The sequence below is a fragment of the Tachyglossus aculeatus genome, chromosome 22 (assembly GCF_015852505.1).
Source record: "Tachyglossus aculeatus isolate mTacAcu1 chromosome 22, mTacAcu1.pri, whole genome shotgun sequence".
Lineage (NCBI taxonomy): Eukaryota > Metazoa > Chordata > Mammalia > Monotremata > Tachyglossidae > Tachyglossus > Tachyglossus aculeatus.
Window position 1 is genome coordinate 50,429,394 of NC_052087.1, and position 24,931 is coordinate 50,454,324.

The 24,931-nt window shown below is 49.4% G+C and overlaps 1 protein-coding gene across 1 annotated transcript in view; it reads left to right on the forward strand.

The window, feature by feature from the left end:
• Nucleotides 1-918: 918 nt before the first annotated feature.
• The window catches only part of GAL3ST3 (galactose-3-O-sulfotransferase 3), a 25,455-nt gene continuing 1,442 nt past the window's right edge, over nucleotides 919-24,931 (forward strand). The window contains exons 1-2 of the mRNA XM_038765364.1: nucleotides 919-1,036; nucleotides 10,745-10,998. Of these exons, the coding sequence (XP_038621292.1) occupies nucleotides 10,874-10,998 (125 nt within the window). The 5' untranslated portion in view covers nucleotides 919-1,036; nucleotides 10,745-10,873. The remainder of the gene's footprint in view (nucleotides 1,037-10,744; nucleotides 10,999-24,931) is intronic.

Here is a 24,931-nt window from a genome sequence, read left to right on the forward strand (position 1 = left end):
GTGGGACTTTGGCCAAGTCACCTCACTTCTCTGGGCCTCAGTCCCCTCCTCTGTCAAATGGGGATGAAGACCGTGATTCCCCCGGGAAGACAACCTGATCGCCTTGCAACCTCCCCAGCGCTAAGAACAGCGCTTGGCACAGAGTAAGGGCTTAATGAATGCCAGCCGTGGGACTTTGGCCAAGTCACCTCGCTTCTCTGGGCCTCAGTTCCCTCCTCTGTCAAATGGGGATGAAGACTGTGATTCCCCCTGGGGGACAAACTGATCTCCTTGTAACCTCCCGGGCGCTTAGAACAGTGCTTTGCACATAGTAAGCGCCTGATAAATGCCATTAAAAAGAAAAAGAATGCCAACGTTATTATTATTATTATTATTATTCTCCCCTCCTGCTTAACAAATACCCCCCGTCCATCCCCCCCATCTTACCTCCTTCCCTTCCCCACAGCACCTGTATGTATGTACATATGGTTGTACATATTTATTACTCTGTTTATTTATTTATTTATTTATTGTACTTGTACATTTCCATCCTATTTATTTGATTTTGTTGGTATGTTTGGTTCTGTTCTCTGTCTCCCCCTTTTAGACTGCGAGCCCACTGTTGGGTAGGGTCTGTCTCTATGTGTTGCCAGTTTGTACTTCCCAAGCGCTTAGTCCAGTGCCCTGCACATAGTAAGCGCTCAATAAATACGATTGATTGATTGATTGATTGATTGATTCCTCCCTCCTCCTCCTCCTCTTCCTTCTCCTCCTCCTCTCTCTTCCCCCTCCCCCTCTCTCTTCCCCCTCCCCTCCCTCTCTCCCCATCCCCCCTCTCCTCCTCCCCCTCCTCTCCCACCCACAGACACACACACACACACAGACACACACACACACACAACACAGACCCACACAGACACACACACACAGAGCCAGACAGAGGGGAGAGAGGGGCCGGACGCTGCCACCTGATCCCGCAGAGCTGAAAATTGGGGCCCTGCGGGGGTGAAGAGGGGGCTTCTGCAGCCCCCCAGAGCCCGACAGGCCCCAGTGGGGGGTGAGTACCAAAAGACCCCCCCAAGGCCCCAGTCTGGGGTCGTGGCAATTAGGGGAGGGGAACCGGGGGGTCTTGGACCCCACACAAACCCCCGCACCGATGGGATGGAGATGGGGCAGGGCTGGGGGAGACGCCCCCAGCACCCAGGAATCCGGGCCGCAGCCCAGGTGGGGAATGGCAGGGCTGTTTGGGAAGGGAGGAGGAGGGGGAAATCGAGGCAGGGAGGGAGAAAGATGGGGAGGCTCCATTGCAGGCACCTGTCCCTCTCCCTTCCCTCCCTCCATCTTCCATCTCCCCAGATGAGGGGGTCTCCCGTTGGAGCCGTTCATCCCCTTCCCATCTCCAGATCCCGAGTGGGGGGGCTGGGAGCCCGCAGGTTCCATCTTTTGGAGCTCACATTCCTGCTCCATTGCTGCCCCGGGGAAAGAAAAAAGAGAGGTGGAAAAATAGCAAGTGGGCGATGAAGGTGAAGTAGCAGGTACTAAAATTAGGCCGGGGCTGACGCTCGGATTCATTCTGGGGGGGTGGGGGCAGATGGAAGGAGGATTCCTGCGGGGGAGGACCTGGGCCACTTATTCCTGCCTGGATTCTCACATTCTCCTTCCCGGCCTTTCCCCCCCCACCAAGCTCTTCCTGCAGAATAATAATAACGATGGCATTTGTTAAGCGCTTACCATGTGCAAAGCGCTGGGGGGGGATACAGGGTGATCAGGTTGTCCCACGGGGGGCTCCCAGTCTTCATCCCCAATTTACAGATGAGGGCACTGAGGCCCAGAGAAGTGAAGTGACTTCCTTCCTTCCTCTCCCCCTCTCCATCCCCCCATCTTACCTCCTTCCCTTCCCCACAGCACCTGTATATATGTTTGTACATATTTATTACTCTATTTATTTATTCATTTATGTATTTATGTATTTATGTATTTATTTATTTATTTATGTATTTATTTTACTTGCACATATCTATTCTATTTTATTGTGTTACTATGTTTGGTTTTGTTCTCCGTCTCCCCCTTCTAGACTGTGAGCCCACCGTTGGGTAGGGACTGTCTCTAGATGTTGCCAGTTTGTACTTCCCAAGCGCTTAGTACAGTGCTCTCCACATAGTAAGCGCTCAATAAGTACGATTGATGATGAGGAATAACGATGGCATTTGTTAAGCGCTCACCATGTACAAAGCACTGTTCTAAGCGCTGGGGGGGATACGGGGTGATCAGGTTGTCCCACGGGGGGCTCCCAGTCTTCATCCCCAATTTACAGATGAGGGAACTGAGGCCCAGAGAAGTGACTTCCTTCCTTCCTCTCCCCCTCGTCCCCCTCTCCATCCCCCCCCATCTTACCTCCTTCCCTTCCCCACAGCACCTGTATATATGTTTGTACAGATTTATTACTCTATTTATTTATTTTACTTGCACATATCTATTCTATTTTATTGTGTCAGTATGTTTGGTTTTGTTCTCCGTCTCCCCCTTCTAGACTGTGAGCCCACTGTTGGGTAGGGACTGTCTCTATATGTTGCCAGTTTGTACTTCCCAAGCGCTTAGTACAGTGCTCTGCACATAGGAAGCGCTCAATAAGTACGATTGATGATGAGGAATAACGATGGCATTTGTTAAGCGCTCACCATGTGCAAAGCACTGTTCTAAGCGCTGGGAGGGATACAGGGTGATCAGGTTGTCCCACGGGGGGCTCCCAGTCTTCATCCCCAATTTACAGATGAGGGAACTGAGGCCCAGAGAAGTGAAGTGACTTCCTTCCTTCCTCTCCCCCCCGCCCCCCTCTCCATCCCCTCCATCTTACCTCCTTCCTTTCCCCACAGCACCTGCATATATGTATATGTTTGTACATATTTATTACTCTTTATTTATTTTGCTTGTTCATATCTATTCTATTTATTTTATTTTGTTAGTATGTTTGGTTTTGTTCTCCGTCTCCCCCTTTTAGACTGTGAGCCCACTGTTGGGTAGGGACTGTCCCTATATGTTGCCAACTTGGACTGCCCAAGCGCTTAGTCCAGTGGTTTGCACACAGTAAGCGCTCAATAAATACGATTGATTGATTGATTGACTTGCCTAAGATCACACAGCAGACGTGGCGGAGCCAGGATTAGAACCCATAACCTCTGGCTCCCTAAACCAGGCTCTTTCCACTGAGCCACGCTGCTGCTGGGTCATCATCAATCGTATTTATTGAGCGCTTACTATGTGCAGAGCACTGTACTAAGCGCTTGTACTAAGCAGTAGCAACCCGGGTCCTATCCCGGGCCACATTTGGGGGTCTTTCGGAAGGTGGGGGGTGGCCGGGGGTGGGGGGTTAAGCAGGCTTCATCACCCTTGTAGGTGAATTTGGGAGATGGATCCCAGGAGGGCTGGGTCCCCCGAGACAATCTTATTCCATGGGACAGGGATGGCTGTGTTCTATTTATCAAAGGAATTTATCTATAGCTAGACTGTAAGCTCCTTGAGGACAGGAAACGGGTCTTCGGATCATCATAATAATAATAATAATGATGGCATTTGTTAAGTGCTCACTATGTGCAAGTGTTGGGGAGGATACAAGGTGATCAGATTGTCCCATGTGGGGCTCATAGTCTTCATCCCCATTTCCCAGATGAGGGGGCTGAGGCACAGAGAAGTGAAGTGACTTGCCCAAAGTCACCAAGCTGACAATTGGCAGAGCTGGGATTTGAATAATAATAATAATAATGGCATTTATTAAGCGCTTACTATGTGCAATGCCCTGTTCTAAGCGCTGGGGAGGATACAGGGTGATCAGATTGTCCCACGTGGGGCTCACAGTCTTCATCCCCATTTTACAGATGAGGGAACTGAGGCACAGAGAAGTGAAGTGACTTGCCCAAAGTCACCAAGCTGACAATTGGCAGAGCTGGGATTTGAATAATAATAATAATAATGGCATTTATTAAGCGCTTACTATGTGCAATGCACTGTTCTAAGCGCTGGGGAGGATACAGGGTGATCAGATTGTCCCACATGGGGCTCACAGTCTTCATCCCCATTTTCCAGATGAGGGAACTGAGGCACAGAGAAGTGAAGTGACTTGCCCAAAGTCACCAAGCTGACAATTGGCAGAGCTGGGATTTGAATAATAATAATAATAATGGCATTTATTAAGCGCTTACTATGTGCAATGCACTGTTCTAAGCACTGGGGAGGATACAGGGTGATCAGATTGTCCCACATGGGGCTCACAGTCTTCAACCCCATTTTCCAGATGAGGGAACTGAGGCACAGAGAAGTGACTTGCCCAGAGTCACCGGGCTGACAATTGGCGGAGCCTGGATTTGAACCCATGACCTCCGACTCCCAAGCCCGTGCTCTTTCCATTGAGCCACGCTGATGGCATTCGTTAAGCGCCTATTATGTGACCGGCACCGTACTAAGCGGTGGGGTGGATACGGTGCCCGTCCCACGTGGGGCTCACCGTCTCGATCCCCATTTTTACAGATGAGGTCACTGAGGCACGACTTCCCCCAGGGTCATGCGGCAGACAAGTGGTGGAACCAGGATTAGAACCCGTGATTCCCAGGCCCGGGCTCTACTCATTCATTCATTCAATTGTATTTATTGAGCGCTTACTGTGTGCAGAGCACTGGACTAAGCGCTTGTCCACTATGCCGTACTGCTTCTCCAATTCTACCGCTCCCTCCCAAGTGCTCAGCGCTGTGGTCTGCATCTAAGCCGTCAACAAACACTATCGGTTGATTGATTAAGCACTTACTGGGAGTTAAACTGCTTAATGCTGGGGTAAATTAAAGATCCTCAGATGGGGCACATAATGGCATTTTATTAAGCGCTTACTATGTGCAAAGCACTGTTCTAAGCGCTGGGGAAGTTACAAGGTGACCAGGTTGTCCCACGAGGGGCTCACAGTCTTAGTCCCCATTTTACAGATGAGGGAACTGGGGCACAGAGAAGTGAAGTGACTTGCCCAAGGTCACACAGCGGACAAGTGGCGGAGCCAGGATTAGAACCCATGACCTCTGACTTCAAAGCCCAGGCTCTTTCCACTGAGCCACGCTGCCTCCATAAGAGGTAGGACCAGTAAGTACCTTTGCAGATGAGGGAGCTGAGGCACAGAGAGGTTAAATGACTTGCCCAAGGTCACACAGGAGGCTAGGAGCAGAGTTTACGTTGGAATCCGGGTCTTCCCGCTCCCAGAACGGCATTCTCTCCCCCAGGCCTTGCTGAAAATCCCTAATAAAAATGATACTATTTATTCGGCACCTGCTTCCCGTTACGTCAAGCACGGTGCTAAACTCCGCGATGGATAGACTCTAATCTGATCTGGTGCATTCTTTGTCCTGTCAGCGCTTAGTACAGCGCCTGGCACCCAGTAAGTGCCTAACAAATCATTATTACGTGGGGCTCAGTCTAGGAGGAAGGGAGATCCCTGAATCCACCTTATTCCCATTATTACAGGTCAGGGAACCGGGGCCCAGAGAGGTTGCGACTCGTCCAAGGTCACACAGCGGGTCAGTGGCCGGGCCGGGCCTAGAAGGCGGGGTTGCCCTGGCTCCCAGCCTTCTGCTCCTTCTTCTAGGCCCCTCTGCCTCCCTCTTTCTCTTTTTGCTTTAATTTCCTTCACAAACCTAGTTGGGGCCGGCGTCTGACCGTTTTGCCCAAAAATCCGTTTCCCAGTCGACGGGCTCAGCAAGCCCCCAGATTGCCGGGGGATCTGATGGGGACTGGGCTGAAAAAAAGAAGAGGCAGGAGACAAAGAGGACTGGCCGCCTTCTGCCCTGTCCCTGGGGGAGCGGGGGGCGGCCCGTCCACCCTCAAACCAGCCGCATCTGCGGCTCGGAAATCCCAGAAGGGGCGACCAACTGTTCTGAGACGTCTTCTTCCCTCTCGTCGCCCTTGGTTGCCCTCCGGGGTCGGACACTCTGCCTTTCCCCAGCTCCGGCTCTCTGTGGAGAGCAGGGTGGTCTCTGAGGCCTGGACCTGGGGGAGGGCAATGGGGGGCTGCCGGGGGAGACAGGGATGGCCTGGGGGATGAGCCAACCCAGCCACAGGCCCAGGTTAAATAATCCGGGATTAATATTCCTGCGTCAGGGGAGGGGAGACAGGGATGGCCTGGGGGACAGGCCAACCCAGCCACAGGCCCAGGTTAAATAATCTGGGATTAATATTCCTGCAGGTGGGGGAGACAGTGATGGCCTGGGGGATGGGCCAACCCAGCCACAGGCCCACGTTAAATAATCCGGGATTAATATTCCTGTGGCAGGTGGGGGGAGACAGGGGTGGCCTGGGGGACGGGCCAACCCAGCCACAGGCCCATGTTAAATAATCCGGGATTAATATTCCTGCTGCAGGTGGGGGAGACAGTGATGGCCTGGGGGACGGGCCAACCCAGCCTAGGTTAAATAATCTGGGATTAATATTCCTGCGGCAGGTAGGGGAGACAGTGATGGCCTGGGGTATGGGCCAACCCAGCCACAGGCCCAGGTTAAATAATCCGGGATTAATATTCCTGCGGCAGGGGAGGGGGGACAGGGATGGCCTGGGGGACAGGCCAACCCAGCCACAGGCCCAGGTTAAATAATCTGGGATTAATATTCCTGCAGCAGGTGGGGGAGACAGTGATGGCCTGGGGGACGGGCCAACCCAGCCTAGGTTAAATAATCTGGGATTAATATTCCTGCGGCAGGTAGGGGAGACAGTGATGGCCTGGGGTATGGGCCAACCCAGCCACAGGCCCAGGTTAAATAATCCGGGATTAATATTCCTGCGGCAGGGGAGGGGAGACAGGGATGGCCTGGGGTATGGGCCAACCCAGCCACAGGCCCAGGTTAAATTATATGGGATTAATATTCCTGTGGCAGGTGGGGGAGACAGTGATGGCCTGGGGGATGGGCCAACCCAGCCACAGGCCCAGGTTAAATAATCCGGGATTAATATTCCTGCGGCAGGTGAGGGGAGACAGGGATGGCCTGGGGGACGGGCCAACCCAGCCACAGGCCCATGTTAAATAATCCGGGATTAATATTCCTGCAGCAGGTGGGGGGAGACAGTGATGGCCTGGGGAACGGGCCAACTCAGCCACAGGCCCAGGTTAAATAATCTGGGATTAATATTCCTGCGGCAGGTGGGGGGAAGGTCAGGAGCGGGAGCGGGAGCTGGAAAAGAGGATGAAGGAGGGGACAGAGAGCCACCCACCCCTGGACTGGGGGGCCTTTCAGGACCCTGGGGTGAGAAGGGGCTGGAGGGGAGGCCGGGGGGACGTTCACAGCCGGGCAAACGGGGAGCCACAGGCAAATGGGTCAGGAGACACCAGCCGGGCAGGACAGAGGCTGTGGGGCCTTGGGGTCATTCATTCATTCATTCCTTCAATCGTATTTATTGAGCGCTTACTGTGTGCAGAGCACTGGACTAAGCGCTTGGGAAGTACAAGTTAGCAACGTATGGAGGCGGTCCCTGCCCAACAGCGGGCTCACAGTCTAGAAGGGGGAGACAGACAACAAAACGTATTAACAAAATAAAATATAAGAAATATGTACAAGTGAGAGTAATAAATATGTACAAACATATATACATATAGGGGAGAGGAAGGAGGGGGCTGAGTGTGGGAAGGCCTCCTGGAGGAGGTGAACTCTCAGGAGGGCTTTGAAGGGAGGAAGAGGGCTGACAGCTCCTCGCCCGCCCGCCCACCCCCAGGGAATGTGGCACGCTCACCCTCAGGCAGGGGCTGACTTTCCACTGATGCTGCCAAGGGGCCACGCTGCCCTTGAGCAAAGACGGCCAGAGCAGATCCCGGTTCCAGCGAGGCCCCTTACCTCTCCCTGCCCTCCACCCCCTCCTCTCTGAGAACCCAGCCACCCAGCTGGCTGCCCCCTCCACTTCCAGCATCCTCCCCCTGCAACTCCACTTCCCCCAAGCCTTCCTTCTCAGACCCCACTTTCCCAAAATCCTTGAGAGGGTGAGGAGGGGCAGGATATTCCCTCCTCCCCCTCCCCATCCCCCCCCCCAGCCTTACCTCCTTCCCCTCCCCACAGTACCTGTATATATGTTTGTACATATTTATTACTCTATTTATTTATTTTATTTGTACATATTTATTCTATTTATTTTATTTTGTCAATATGTTTTGTTTTGTTCTCTGTTTCCTCCTTCTAGACTGTGAGCCCACTGTTGGGTAGGGAGGCCTTCCCAGACTGAGCCCCCTCCTCCCCCTCCCCGCCCCCCCCTCCTTACCTCCTTCCACTCCCCACAGCACCTGTAGATATGTATATTTGTTTGTACGTATTTATTACTCTATTTTATTTGTACATATTTATTCTATTTATTTTATTTTGTGAATATGTTTTGTTTTGTTCTCTGTCTCCCCCTTCTAGACTGTGAGCCCACTGTTGGTTAGGGAGGCCTTTCCAAACTGAGCCCCTTCCTTCCTCTCCCCCTCGTCCCCCTCTCCATCCCCCCCGTCTTACCTCCTTCCCCTCCCCACAGCACCTGTATATATGTATAGATGTTTGTACGTATTTATTACTCTATGTATTTATTTATTTTATTTGTGCATACTTATTCTATTTATTTTATTTTGTTCTCTGTCTCCCCCTTCTAGACTGTGAGCCCACTGTTGGGTAGGGACTATCTCTATATGTTGCCAACTTGGACTTCCCAAGCACTTAGTACAGTGTTCTGCACATAGTAAGCGCTCAATAAATACGATTGAATGAATGAATGAATGAATGAACCTTCATTTTACAGATGAGAGAACTGAGGCCCAGAGAAGTGAAGTGACTTGCCCGAGGTCACTCAGCATGAATGAATGAATGAACCCTCATTTTACAGATGAGGGAACTGAGGCCCAGAGAAGTGAAGTGACTTGCCCGAGGTCACTCAGCGGACAAGCAGCGGAGCTGGGATTAGAATCCGTGACCTTCCGACTCCCGAGCCTGTAGTCTAGCCACTGTGCCATGCTCCTTCTGGTCTAAGCACTAGGGTAGACGCAGGTTAATCAGGTTGGACACAGTCCCCATCCCACATGGGGCTCGCACTCAATCCTCGCTTGGCAAATGAGGTAACTGAGGCCCGGACGTGTGAAGTGACTCGCCCAAGGCCACACAACAGTCAAGCGGCAGAGCCTGGACTAGAACCTGGGTCCTTCTGACTCCCGGGCCTGTGTTCCAGCCACTAAGCCACGCTGCTTCCCCCACTCCCCTGCCTGCCACGCGGCCCCATCCGCTCCCCGCTTCACTTTTTTTTCTTCATAATGGCATTTATTAAGCGCTTACTATGTGCACTGTTCGAAGCACTTCCCCACCCCCCCACCCAGATCCTGTAATTCCACCCGAGAGAGGGTCATCTCAGCTCCTGGGGAGATATCGTGTCTGTAACCGATCCCCCCGCAGGAGCCCGAAACCTGAGATCGCCCCGCTCCTCTCTCGGGAGCGAGGTCCGCCCGTGTCCGGGCGGGGGCCGGGGAGCAGAAGATGCTGGGGACTGCCCAGCATCTCCCCCCTCTAGACTGTGAGCCCGCTGTTGAGTAGGGACCGTCTCTCTATGTTGCCGACTTGTACTTCCCAAGCGCTTAGTACAGTGCTCTGCACACAGTAAGCACTCAATAAATACGATTTAATGAATGAATGAATGACTGCCCAGCATCTCCCCCTTCTAGACTGTGAGCCCGCTGTTGGATAGGGACCGTCTCTATATGTTGCCAACTTGTACTTCCCAAGCGCTTAGTACAGTACTCTGCACACAGTAAGCGCTCAATAAATACGATTGAATGAATGACTGAATGACTGCCCAGCATCTCCCCCTTCTAGACTGTGAGCCCGCTGTTGAGTAGGGACCGTCTCTCTATGTTGCCAACTTGGACTTCCCAAGCGCTTAGTCCAGTGCTCTGCGCACAGTAAGTGCTTAATAAATATGATTGATTGATTGATTGACCGTCTCTCTATGTTGCCAACTTGTACTTCCCAAGCGCTTAGTCCAGTGCTCTGCACACAGTAAGCGCTCAATAAATACGATTGAATGAATGACTGAATGACTGCCCAGCATCTCCCCCTTCTAGACTGTGAGCCCGCTGTTGAGTAGGGACCGTCTCTCTTTGTTGCCAACTTGTACTTCCCAAGCGCTTAGTCCAGTGCTCTGCACACAGTAAGCGCTCAATAAATACAATTGATTGATTGATTGATTGACCGTCTCTCTATGTTGCCAACTTGTACTTCCCAAGCGCTTAGTCCAGTGCTCTGCACACAGTAAGCACTCAATAAATACGATTGAATGAATGACTGAATGACTGCCCAGCATCTCCCCCTTCTAGACTGTGAGCCCGCTGTTGAGTAGGGACCGTCTCTCTTTGTTGCCAACTTGTACTTCCCAAGCGCTTAGTCCAGTGCTCTGCACACAGTAAGCGCTCAATAAATACAATCGATTGATTGATTGATTGACCGTCTCTCTATGTTGCCAACTTGTACTTCCCAAGCGCTTAGTCCAGTGCTCTGCACACAGTAAGCGCTCAATAAATACGATTGAATGAATGAATGAATGACTGCCCAGCATCTCCCCCTTCTAGACTGTGAGCCCGCTGTAGAGTAGGGACCGTCTCTAGATGTTGCCGACTTGTACTTCCCAAGCGCTTAGTCCAGTGCTCCGCACACAGTAAGCGCTCAATAAATGCGATTGAATGATTGAATGACTGAATGAATGACTGCCCGCTCTCAACTTTCTCCCCTTTCCCTTCCAGATCCCCCCGAGGCTAACGCTGGCCCTGCTCCCCGAGCCCCAGGAACCCCCATGAGCACGAGGCGGCCCAGGCCCCGGTAGCGGGGGCGGAGGTCGGGGGCCCTCCCGCGCGTCCGTCCATCCGTCCACCATGGCGGCCGTCTGGCCCCACCTGCACCGTGCCGCCAAGATGATGACCAAGAGGAAAGTCCTGCTCCTGGTGCTGGGCTGCAGCATCCTCAGCCTGCTCATTCATCAGGGGGTGCACCTCAGCTGGTATGGGGGGAACGCGGCCAGCAGAAGGGGTGGGCCCAATGCCCCCCGGGAGGGGGGCGGGGGGCGGGGAACGGAGGTGGGCTCAAACGATGGTATTTTTGTATTGGTATTTGTTAAGCGCTTATTCATTCGTTCATTCGTTCATTCAGTGGTATTTATTGAGCGCTTACTGTGTGCAGAGCACTGGACTAAGCGCTTGGGAAGTACAAGTCGGCAACATAGAGCGACGGTCCCTACTCAAGAGCGGGCTCACAGTCTAGAAGGGGGAGATGCTGGGCAGTCATTCATTCAGTCGTATTTATTGAGCGCTTACTGTGGGCAGAGCACTGGACTAAGCGCTTGGGAAGTACAAGTCGGCAACATAGAGAGACGGTCCCTACTCAACAGCGGGCTCACCGTCTAGAAGGGGGAGATGCTGGGCAGTCATTCGTTCATTCATTCAATCGTATTTATTGAGCGCTTACTGTGTGCAGAGCACTGGACTAAGCACTTGGTAATACAAGTCGGCAACATAGAGAGACGGTCCCTACTCAACAGCGGGCTCACAGTCTAGAAGGGGGAGATGCTGGGCAGTCATTCATTCATTCATTCAGTCGTATTTATTGAGCGCTTACTGTGTGCAGAGCACTGGACTAAGCACTTGGGAAGTCCAAGTCGGCAACATAGAGAGACGGTCCCTACCCAACAATGGGCTCCCAGTCTAGAAGGGGGAGATGCTGGGCAGTCATTCATTCATTCAGTCAGTCGTACATATCTATTCTATTTATTTTATTTTGTTAGTATGTTTGGTTTTGTTCTCTGTCTCCCCCTTTTAGACTGTGAGCCCACTGTTGGGTAGGGACCATCTCTCTATGTTGCCACCTTGTACTTCCCAAGCGCTTAGTACAGTGCTCTGCACACAGTAAGCGCTCAATAAATACGATTGATTGATGATGTATTGAGCGCTTACTGTGTGCAGAGCATTGGACTAAGCGCTTGGGAAGTACAAGTCGGCAACAGAGAGAGATGGTCCCTACCCAACAATGGGCTCCCAGTCTAGAAGGGGGAGACAGACAACAAAACATAACATGCAGACGGGTGTCAAGATTGTCAGAACAAATAGAATTAAAGCTAAATGCACATCATTAACAAAATAAATAGAATAGTAAATATGTACAAGTAAAAAAAATAGAGTAATAAATCTGTACAAATATATACAAGTGCTGTGGGGAGGGGAAGGAGGTAGGGCAGAGGTGGGGGTAGGGAGGAGGAGAGGAAAAAGAGGGCTCAGTTTAGGAAGGCCTCCTGGAGGAGGTGAGCTCTCAGTAGGACTTTGAAGGGAGGAAGAGAGCGAGCTTGGAGGATGTGGGGAGGGAGGGCATTCCGGGCCAGGGGAAGGACGTGGGCCGGGGGTCGACGGCGGGACGGGCGAGAACGAGGCCCAGTGAGGAGGTGAGCGGCGGCAGAGGAGCGGAGGGTGTGGGCTGGTCTGGAGAAAGAGAGAAGGGAGGCGAGGTAGGAGGGAGCAAGGGGATGGAAAGCCTTAAAGTCAAGAGTGAGGAGTTTTTGCTTGATTTGTAGGTTAACAGACAGCCACTGGAGATTTTTGAGGAGGGGAGTGACATGCCCAGAGAGTTTTTGCACAAAGATCATCTGGGCAGTAGATTGAAGTGAGGAGAGACAGGAGGATGGGAGATCAGAGAGGAGGCTGATGCAGTAATCCAGTCGGGATAGGATGAGAGCTTGAACCAGCAAGGTGGCGGTTTGGATAGAGAGGAAAGGGCGGATCTCGGCAACGTTGCGGAGTTGAGACCGGCAGGTTTTGGTGATGGATCAGATGTGTGGGGTGAACGAGAGAGCGGAGTTGAGGATGACACCAAGGTTGCGGGCTTGTGAGACGGGAAGGATGGTAGTGCCGTCTACAGTGACAGGAAAGTCAGGGAGAGGGCAGGGTTTGGGAGGGAAGATAAGGAGTTCAGTCGTGGACATATTGAGTTTTAGGTGGCGGGCAGACATCCAGATGGAGATGTCCTGAAGGCAGGAGGAGATACGAGCCTGAAGGGAGGGAGAGAGAGCAGGGGCAGAGATGTAGATTGGGGTGTCATCAGCGTAGAGATGATAGTTGAAGCCGTGGGAGCGAAGGAGTTCACCGAGGGAGTGAGTGTAGAGAACAGAAGGGGACCAAGAACTGACCCTTGAGGAACCCCTACGGTAAGGGGATGGGAAGGGGAGAAGGAGCCCACAAAAGAGACTGAGAATGAATGGCCGGAGAGATTAGAGGAGAACCAGGAGAGGACGGAGTCCGTGAAGCCATGGTTGGATAGCGTGTTGAGGAGAAGGGGGTGGTCCACAGTGTCGAAGGCAGCTGAGAGGTCGAGGAGGATTAGCATAGAGTAAGAGCCGTTGGATTTGGCAAGAAGGAGGTCATCGGTGACCTTTGAGAGGGCAGTTTCGGTGGCGTGTAGGGGACGGAAGCCAGATTGGCGGGGGTCAAGGAGGGAGCTGGCATTGAGGAATTCGAGGCAGCGGGTGTAGACGACTCGTTCTAGGAGTTTGGAAAGGAACCGTAGGAGGGAGATAGGGCGATAACTAGAAGGGGAGATGGGGTCAAGAAAGGTTTTTTTTTAGGTTGGGGGAGACGTGGGCATGTTTGAAGGCAGAGGGGAAGGAACCAGTGGAGAGTGAGCGGTTGAAGATTAAAGTTAAGGAGGGGAGAAGGGAAGGGGTGAGAGATTTCATAAGATGAGAGGGAACAGGGTCTGAAGCACAGGTGGATGGAGTAGCACTTGAAAGGAGGCAGGAGACCTCATCTGAAGATACTGCTGGGAAGGATGGGAGCACTGTACTTAGTGCTTGGGAGAGTACAAAGCAACACTGTTCTAAGCACTGTTCAAAGCTAATCAGGTTGGACACAGGCCATGTCCCACATAATAAAGAATAATAATAATTATAGTACTTATTAAACACTTTTTATTTGCCAAGCACTGTTCTAAACACTGGGGATAATAATAATAATAATAATAGCATTTATTAAGCGCTTACTATGTGCAAAGCACTGTTCTAAGCACTGGAGAGGTTACAAGGTGATCAGGTTGTCCCTCATGGGGCTCACAGTCTTAATCCCCATTTTACAGATGAGGGAACTGAGGCCCAGAGAAGTGAAGTGACTTCCCAAGGTCACACAGCAGATAAGTGGGGGGACTGGTTACTAGAGCCCAGATCCTTCCAACTCCCAGGCCCAATAGGTCACGCTGCTTCTCTATTTATTGAGCACTTTGCATTGAGCACTGGACTAAGTTCTTGGCAGAGTATTCATTCATTCATTCATTCAATCGTATTTATTGAGCGCTTACTGTGTGCAGAGCACTGTACTAAGCGCTTGGGAAGTACAAGTTGGCAATGTATAGAGGCGGTCCCTACCCAACATTCATTCATTCATTCAATCGTATTCATTGAGCGCTTACTGTGTGCAGAGCACTGTACTAAATGCTTGGGAAGTCCAAGTTGGCAACGTATAGAGACGGGCCCTACCCAACAGTGGGCTCACAGTCTAGAAGGGGGAGTCAGACAACAAAACAAAACATATTAACAAAATAAAATAAATAGAATAAATATGCACACATAATATAAATAAATAAATAGAGTAATGAATAAATAAATAGAGTAATGAATAAATAAATAGAGTAATGAATAAATAAATAGAGTAATAGTATAGTAATAGTATAGTAGGAGAAGCAGCATGGCTCAGTGGAAAGAGCCCGGGCTTTGGAGCCAGAGGTCATGGGTTCGAACCCCGGCTCCACCACATGTCTGCTGTGTGACCTTGGGCAAGTCACTTAACTTCTTGGAGCCTCAGTTACCTCATCTGTAAAATGGGGATGTTAACTGTGAGCCCCTGGTGGGACAACCTGATCACCTTGTATCCCCCCCAGCGCTTAGAACAGTGCTTTGCACATAGTAAGCGCTTAACAAATGCCATCATTATTATTATTTATTATTATAGTATAAAGTGAGCCCCCCATGGGACAACCTGATCACCTTGTAACCTCCCCAGCGCTTAGAACAGTGCTTTGCACATAGTAAGCGCTTAATAAATGCCATCATTATTATTATTATTATTATATAATAGTATACATATATAATAGTATAATACAACGGAGTTGGTATTCATTTATTCATTCAATCATACTTATTGAGCACTTACTGTGTGCAGAGCACTATACTAAGCTTTTGGGAAAGTGCAATATGACAGACATTTTCCCTGCCCACAACGAGCTGACAGGCTAGAGGAGGAGACGGACATTAATAGAAATCAGTAAATGACAGATAATAATAATAATAGTGGCATTTATTAAGCACTTACTATGTGCAAAGCACTGTTGTAAGCGCTTGGAGAGGATACAAGGTGATCAGATTATGTTGCCAACTTGTGCTTCCCAAGGGCTTAGTACAGTGCTCTGCACACAGTAAGCGCTCAATAAATGTGATTGATTGATTGATTGATCAGATTGTCCCACGGGGGGCTCCCAGTCTTCATCCCCATTTGACAGATGAGGGAACTGAGGCCCAGAGAAGTGAAGTGACTTGCCCAGGGTCACACAGCTGACAATTGGCAGAGCCGGGATTTGAACCCATGACCTCTGACTCTCAAGCCTGTGCTCTTTCCAGTGAGCCACGCTGCTTCTCTATGTGGACAGATGTGGACCTGAGGGGTGCAGGGCCTGAAGCGGGGGGATGAATAAAGGGAGCAAGTCAGGGCGATGCAGATGGGAATGGGAGAAGAGGGAAGGAGAGCATAGTCAGGGAAGGCCTCTTGGAGGAGATGGGCCTTCAGTAAGGCTTTGAAGGTGGGGAGGGTCGTTGTCTGTCGGATTTGAGGAGGGTGGGCATTCTAGGCCAGAGGCAGGACGTGGGCGAGGGGTCGGTGGTGAGACAGACGACCGAGGCCCAGTGAGAAGGTCGTCGTTATGTTGCCAACTTGTACTTCCCAAGCGCTTAGTCCAGTGCTCTGCACACAGTAAGCGCTCAATAAATACGATTGATTGATTGAGTGATTGTCATTAGAGGAGGGAAGCGTTCACGTCCCCGGCCACGTCCCCTGCCCAAGACGACCTTACCAGTTGAGTAGTAAGTGATTAACAAATGCCGTTTAAAAATGAGAGAGAGTGTATGTGTGTGTGTGTATGTATATGTGTGTGTGTGTGTGTGTGTGTATACATATATATGTGTGGGTGTGTATATACACATATATATGTGTGGGTGTGTATATATACATATAAGTATATGGCGGGTGGGGTGACAATTAATCGATAATATAATTGATGAAGTAGAGAAGCAGCGTGGCTCAGTGGAAAGAGCCCGGGCTTTGGAGTCGGACGGCATGGGTTCAAATCCCGGCTCCGCCAACTGTCAGCTGTGTGACTTTGGGTGAGTCACTTCGCTTCTCTGGGCCTCAGTTCCCTCATCTGTTAAATGGGGATTAAGACTGTGAGCCCCACATGGGACAACCTGATCACCTTGTAACTTCCCCAGTGCTTAGAACAGTGCTTTGCACATAGTGAGCGCTTAATAAATGCCATAAAAAAAAACAAAAAAACCCAAATGCCGTTTAAAAATGAGAGTGTAAGTGTGTGTGTGTGCGTGTGTATGTATATGTGTGTGTATGTGTATATATATATATACACACATATATACACATATATATGTGTGGGTATGTATATATACATATATATGTATGTGTGTGTATATATGTGTGTATGTATATATATACATATATGTGTGTGGGTGTGTATGTATACAAATATATGTATGTGTGTATATATATGTGTATATATATGTGTGTGTATATGTATACATATATGTATGTGTGTGTATCTATGTGGGGGTGTGTGTATATATATAATGATAATGGCATTTATAAAGCAAGCGCTCACTATGTGCAAAGCACTATTCTAAGTGCTGGGGAGGTTACAAGGTGATCAGGTTGTCCCACGTGGGGATCACAGTCTTAATCCCCATTTGACAGATGAGGGAACTGAGGCACAGAGAAGTGAAATGACCTGCCCAAAGTCACACAGCTGACAATTGGCAGAGCTGGGATTCGAACCCATGACCTCTGACTCCAAAGCCCGGGCTCTTTCCACTGAGCCACGCTGCTTCTCTCATAGCTATACTATTTATTCTGAGGGTTTTGACACATGTCTACATGTTTTGCTTTGTTCATTCATTCAATCGTATTTACTGAGCGCTTACTGTGTGCAGAGCACTGTACTAAGCGCTTGGTTGTCTGCCTCCCCCTTCTAGACTGTGAGCCTGTTGTTGGGTAGGGACCGTCTCTTATATGTTGCCAAATTGTAGTCTCCCAAGCGCTTAGTCCAGTGCTCTGCACACAGTCAGCGCTCCATAGATACGATTGAATGAAAGAATGAATGAGAGGGGGAAACCAGGCGTTAATAGAAATGAATAACTCATTATCTTTCATTTATAATTGATAGGGCTTTGACAGGGACAGAGCCCTGCCTTAATCAATCGTATTTATTGAGCGCTTACTGTGTGCAGAGCACTGGACTAAGCGCTTGGGAAGTCCAAGTTGGCAACATATAGAGACAGTCATCATCATCATCATCAATCGTATTTATTGAGCGCTTACTGTGTGCAGAGCACTGGACTAAGCGCTTGGGAAGTCCAAGTTGGCAACATATAGAGACAGTCATCATCATCATCATCATCAATCGTATTTATTGAGCGCTTACTGTGTGCAGAGCACTGGACTAAGCCCTTGGGAAGTACAAGTTGGAACATATAGAGACAGTCATCATCATCATCAATCGTATTTATTGAGCGCTTACTGTGTGCAGAGCACTGGACTAAGCGCTTGGGAAGTCCAAGTTGGCAACATATAGAGACGGACCCTACCCAACAGTGGGCTCACAGTCTAAAAGGGGGAGCCGGAGCACAAAACCAAACGTGCTAACAAAATAAAATAAATAGAATAGATATGTACAAGTAAAATAAATAAATAAATAGAGTAATAAATATGTACAAACATATATACAGGTTAAGGATCGGGCCCTGGCCGTTCTGCCTCAGTGGAGATGCGAGGGAGGGACCCTCGGACCAAAGGGGGTGTCGGCTCAGGGTACCGATGTTTTTAACCCCCACCCGCCAGCCGCATCCAGCTGTCCGTCTGAAACATCCCACCTGCCTGGCGGCCGTTTGTCCCTGACACATCGGCTTCGGAGCCCGACTCCCCTCCTGGAACATCAGTCGTTACGGCTCAGCCTTGCCCGGGCTCTCCCTGGCCTCTCTTCGCCCCCTACCCAATCAATCAATCAATCAATTGCATTTATTGAGCACTTACTGTGTGCAGAGCACTGTACTAAGCGCTTGGGAAGTACAAGCTGGCAACATTTAGAGACAGTCCCTACCCAACAGTGGGCTCATGAAGTCTAGAAGGGGGAGACAGAGAACAGAACCAAACATACTAACAAAATAAAATAAATAGAATAGATAGGTACAAGTAAAATAAATAAATAAATATGTACATACATATATACATATATACCCCCAGCCCCCAGCCCATAATAATAATGATGATGGCATTTATTAAGCGCTTACTATGTGCAAAGCACTGTTCTAAGCGCTGGGGAGGTTACAGGGCGATCAGGTTGTCCCACGGGGGGCTCACAGTCTTCATCCCCACTTTCCAGATGAGGGAACCGAGGCCCAGAGAAGTGAAGTGACTTGCTGACAGTTGGCGGAGTCGGGATTAGAACCCATGACCTCTGACTCCAAAGCCCAGGCTTTTGCAACTGAGCCACGCCGCTTCCCCATGCTGCCCACGTGGACCCCCTCCCACCCTGCGCCCCGACAGAACAGCCAGGGAGCAAGAATAATAATAATAATTATAGTATTTGTTAAGCACTTACTACGTGCCAGGCACTGTACTAAGTGCTGGGGTGGATACAACCAAAGAGGGTTGTACGCAGTCCCTGTCCCATGTGGGGCTCACTATCGTAACCCCTATTTTACAGATGAGGGAACTGAGGCACAGAGAAATGAAGTGACTTGCCTAAAGTCATACAGCAGACAAGTAGTGGAGCTGGGATTAGAACCCACCATCTTCTGACGCCCAGGCTCTAGCCACTACGCCACGCTGCTACTCACCCTGCCACCCTGCCATTCATTTATTCATTCAATCGTATTTATTGAGCGCTTACTGTGTGCAGAGCACTGGACTAAGCGCTTGGGAAGTACAAGTCGGCAACATATAGAGACGGTCCCTACCCAACAACGGGCTCATGGTCTAGAAGGGGGAGACAGACAACAAAAAAAATGTAGACGGGTGTCAAAACCGTCAGAATAAATAGAATTATAGCTATAGGCACATCGTTAACAAAATAGAGTAGTAAATATGTACAAGTAAAATAAATAGAGTAAGAAATCTGTACAAATATATGCAAGTGCTGTGGGGAGGGGAAGGAGGTAGGGTGGGGGTGTGGGGAGGAGGAGAGGATAAAGCGGGCTCAGTGTGGGAAGGCTTCCTGGAGGAGGTGAGTTCTCAGTAGGGCTTTGAAGGGAGGAAGAGAGCGTGCTTGGCGGATGTGCGGAGGGAGGGCATTCCGGGCCAGGGAAAGGATGTGGGCCGGGGGTCGACGGCGGGACGGGCGAGAACGAGGCCCAGTGAGGAGGTGAGCGGCGGCAGAGGAGCGAAGGGTGCGGGCTGGGCTGGAGAAGGAAAGAAGGGAGGTGAGGGAGGAGGGGGTGAGGGGATGGATGGATGGACAGCCTGGAAGCCCAGGGTGAAGAGTTTTTGCTTGATTCGTGGGTTGACAGGCAACCACTGGATATTTTTGAGGAGGGGAGTGACATGCCCAGAGCGTTTCTGGACAAAGATAATCCAAGCAGCAGAGTGAAGTAGAGACTGAAGCGGGAAGAGACAGGAGGAAGGGAAATCAGAGAGGAGGCCGATCATTAATCGTCAATCGTATTTATTGATTGATGCCGATGCAGTAATCCAGTAATGGATGCAGTAATCCAGTAATCCAGTCAGGATAGGATGAGAGATTGAACCAGCAGGGTAGCGGTTTGGATGGAGAGGAAAGGGCGGATCTTGGCGATGTTATGGAGGTGAGACCGGCAGGTTTTGGTGACGGATCGGATGTGTGGGGTGAACGAGAAAGCGGAGTCAAGGATGACACCAAGGTTGCGGGCTTGTGAGACGGGAAGGATGGTAGTGCCATCTACAGTGATGGGAAAGTCAGGGAGAGGGCAGGGTTTGGAGGGGGGGAAGATAAGGAGCTCAGTCTTGGATATATTGAGTTTTAGATAGTGGGCAGACATCCAGATGGAAATGTCCTGAAGGCAGGAGGAGATACGAGCCTACAATTGAATGAATGAATGAATGAGGGAGGGAGCGAGCAGGGGCAGAGATGTAGATTTGGGTGTCATCAGTGTAGAGTTGATTGTTGAAGCCATGGGAGCGAATGAGTTCACTGAGGGAGTGAGTGTAGATAGAGAACAGAAGGGGACTGAGAACTGACACTTGAGGAACCTCTACAGTAAGGGGATGGGAGGGGGAGGAGGAGCCCAAAAAGGAGACTGAGAATGAACGGCCGGAGAGAAAAGAGGAGAACCGGGAGAGGACGGAGTCTGTGAAGCCAAGGTCGGATAGCGTGTTGAGGAGAAGGGGGTGGGCCACAGTGTCGAAGGCAGCTGAGAGGTCGAGGAGGATTAGGATGGAGTAGTTGCCATCCAACTCTCCTCCCCACAAGCTGCCAGCTTCATAGCCTAGTGGAACGAGCCCGGGCCGGGAGACAGAGGACGTGCGTTCTAATCCCAGCTGTGCCACATGCCTACTGCATGTAGGTAAATCATATCAGCATGGCCTAATGTCAAGAGGCCAGGTTTAAGAGTCAGAGGAGGTGGGTTCTAATCCCAGCTCTGCCACTTGTCTACTGTGCGACCTTGGATTAGTCACTTAGCTTCTCTGTGCCTCAGGTACCTCATCTGTAAAATGGGGATTAAGACTGGGAGCCCCATGTGGGAAAGGGACAGTGTCCAATCTGATTACCTCCTATCTTTTCTTTTTCTTTCTTTCAATCGTATTTATTGAGTGCTTACTTTGTGCAGAGCACTGTACTAAGCGCTTGGGAAGCACAAATCAGCAAGATCTGGAGACAGTCCGTACCCAGCAACAGGCTCACAGTCTAGAAGGGGGAGACAGACAACAAAACAGGCAAGATACCTATCATTAGCCCCCAAAATATAAATTAACAAAAATATATAAATAGACATGCTTAGCTTTAACACCCCAAAATGTGTTGCTCAAGACACCAGAATTTTTTAAAGGTTGTTCCACCAGATTTCCTCGCCCGAAGGATTTGTTGAACATTTCACTCGTAACTCAGTGAAGAATAAATTGTCTGTAAGTATTTTTTCCAAGTAGCCAACAGTAATTTCATCTGCTTCTTTTAGTTTTAGAATGACCCATCACCTAGCAGTATTCAAAAGAAATTTGCCAAAATTCTCATATCGATTAGCTGACAATATCTCTTCATACTGGCGTTAGAGACCGTGCTGACGGAACGTCAATTTTCTTCTTCTACAACCTGATCGTTTATTAGTAGCAAATGGTTCATTTGAACTCCTCTACCGGAGGATTTAGAAAAGGGCTTGGCACTTGGTAACAAATGCCATTATCATTATTATTATTCATTATTATTATTATATAAGGATGGGGAGAGGGATGGTCTGTCAGATATGAATTGGGAGGAAGTTCCAAGCCAGTCATCCACTCCACTCCACAGTCCCACTGAAAAACCACCCGGAAACGTCCACCCTGGGCTAATCAATCAATCAATCAATTGTATTTATTGAGCGCTTACTGTGTGCAGAGCACTGTACTAAGCGCTTAGCACTGTACTAAGATACCAGACCTGGGCTAGATACCAGGCCTTCGAGTTCGACCCAGTCTCTGTCCCACACGGCGCTCAAGGCCTAAATGGGAGGAAGAACAGTTATTTCATCCCCATTTTACCAGAGAAGCGAAGGGACTCGCCCAAGGTCGCACAGCAGATAAGTGATGGAGCCAGGAGTAGAACCCAGGTCCTCACTTGGGTCATTCACATGCCCTCCCTATAACAATAATCGGATTTGTTGCGTGCTTACTATTTATTAACAATAACAATAATGATGACATTTATTAAGCGCTTACTATGTGCAAAGCACTGTTCTAAGCACTGGGGAGGTTACAAGGTGATCAGGTTGTCCCATGGGGGGCTCACAGCCTTAATCCCCATTTTACAGATGAGGTAACTGAGGCACAGAGAAGTTAAGTGACTTGCCCAAAGTCACACAGCTGACAATTGGCAGCAATTGGAGTACAATTGTTATATTGTACTCTCCCAAGCGCTTAGAACCACACTTTGCAAACAGTAAACACTTAATAAATATAATTGAATGAATGAATGTGCCAAGCACTGTTCTAAGCACTGGGGTAACTACAAGGTTATCAGTTTGGACACAGTCCCTGACCCACGTGGGGCTCACAATCTAGGAAAGAGGGAGTAGGACTTAATCCCATTTCACAGATGAGGAAACCGAGGCCCAGAGAATAATAATAATAATAATAATGATGATGATGGCATTTGTTAAGCACTTACTTTGTGCAAAGCACTGTTCTAAGTGCTGGGGGGGCGGGGATTCAAGATGATCAGGTTGTCCCACGTGGGGCTAACAGTCTTAATCCCCATTTTACAGATGAGGTAACTGAGGCTCAGAAAAGTTAAGTGACTTGCCCAAGGTCACACAGCAGACATGTGGCGGAGCTGGGATTCGAACCCATGACCTCTGACTCCAAAGCCCGTGCTCTTTCCACTGAGCCATGCTGCTTCATGTGAAATCAATCAATCAATCAATTGTACTTATTGAGTGCTTACTGTGTGCTCTCACTGTACTAAGCGCTTGGGAAGTACAAGTTGGCAACATATAGAGACAGTCCCTACCCAACAGTGGGCTCACAATCTAGAAGGGGGAGACAGAGAACAAAACCAAACATATTAACAAAATAAAATAAATAGAATAGATATGTACAAGTAAAATAAATAAATAGAGTAATAAATATGTACAAACACATATACGTATGTGAAATGACTTGCCAAAGGTCACACAGCAGACAAGTGGCAGAGCTGGGATTTGAACCCAGGTCCTTCGACTCTCAGGCCCAAGTTCTTTCCACTAGGCCTTACCGCTTCTCTGTAACTCCAGGAGCCGGCTCCGCCACATGTCTGCTGTGTGATCTTGGGCAAGTCACTTAACTTCTCTGAGCCTCAGTTACCTCATCTGTAAAATGGGGATTAAGACTGTGCGCCCCACGTGGGACAACCTGATCACCCTGTATCCCCCCCAGCGCTTAGAACAGTGTTTTGCATATAGTAAGCAATTAACAAATGCCAATTATTATTATTATTGGCTTAGGCCTTTTGGGGACTGAGAAGAACATAAAGACCAGAGGCCAGCCTGGAAAATTCCACTGAGCTCCGGAAAGATAAGGATGGGAAGGAGAGAAGAAGAGGAAAGGAGGAGAAGGAGGAGCTGAGGAAGGAAAAAATTGTGAATCCGGGCTGGGCTGTTCCAGATATTTCTGCAACATCTGGATATTTCCTGGAAGGGAGAATAGAGAAGAAAGTTACCATAATAGGCCTGTGAATTGGCTGTGTATTGTTATAACAGGATAAGGCTCTGCCAGAAAAGCTGCATGAAAACCCTGCTATCAGTCCTTCATTATGCTATCAGTCCTTCATTAGCATTTCAAAGGGAACCAATTGCAAGTACAGTCACTCCTCGGGAACTGCATAAAACGGCAATGCAGTATTTACACCACGACTGATACTCCTCCCCCCAACACACACACTCACGGAGTTTCTGTCCACAAGTAAGTGCTGCTAGAAGACGCCTCATTCCTTAACAAGATGCTAACCAGAGTAGGTGTTGTGGCAAAACAGATTTTAAGTAGTTGCTAATTGGTCTCACTTGAGGTGCTGATGACCACTGATAGGCGTCAATCACTTGATCGAGCAATCAATCAGTGGTACTTATCGGGTGTTTCCAGGTGCAGAGCACTGTACCAAATGCTTGGGAGAGTATAATGCAAATTGAGTTGGTAGAATCCCTGCCCTCGGAAACAGCACGGGCTTTGGAGTCAGGGGGTCATGGGTTCGAATCCCAGCTCTGCCAACTGTCAGCTGTGTGACTTTGGGCAAGTTACTTCATTTCTCCCGGCCTAAGTTCCCTCATCTGTAAAATGGGGATGAAGACTGTGAGCCCCCCCGTGGGACAACCTGATCTCCTTGTAACCTCCCCAGCGCTTAGAACAGTGCTTTGCACATAGTAAGCGCTTAATAAATGCCATCATCATCATTATTATTATTAAAAGTCTAGTGCGGGGAGCCAGACCTTAAAATACATTACAGATAGGACTAGGGAAGAGTATAAGGAGTCGCAATCCCTCTGCCCCTCCGCCAAGCTAGCTCTCTTCCTCCCTTCAAGGCCCTGCTGAGAGCTCACCTCCTCCAGGAGGCCTTCCCAGACTGAGCCCCTTCCTTCCTCTCCCCCTCGTCCCCCTCTCCATCCCCCCATCTTACCTCCTTCCCTTCCCCACAGCACCTGTATATATGTATATATGGTTGTACATATTTATTACTCTATTTATTTATTTATTTATTTATTTATTTATTTGTTTCACTTGTACATTTCTATCCTATTTATTTTATTTTGTTGGTATGTTTGGTTCTGTTCCCTGTCTCCCCCTTTTTAGACTGTGAGCCCACTGTTGGGTACGGACTGTCTCTATGTGTTGCCAATTTGTACTTCCCAAGCGCTTAGTCCGGCGCTCTGCACGCAGTAAGCGCTCAATAAGTACGATTGATTGATTGATTGATTGATTTGGAGTCAG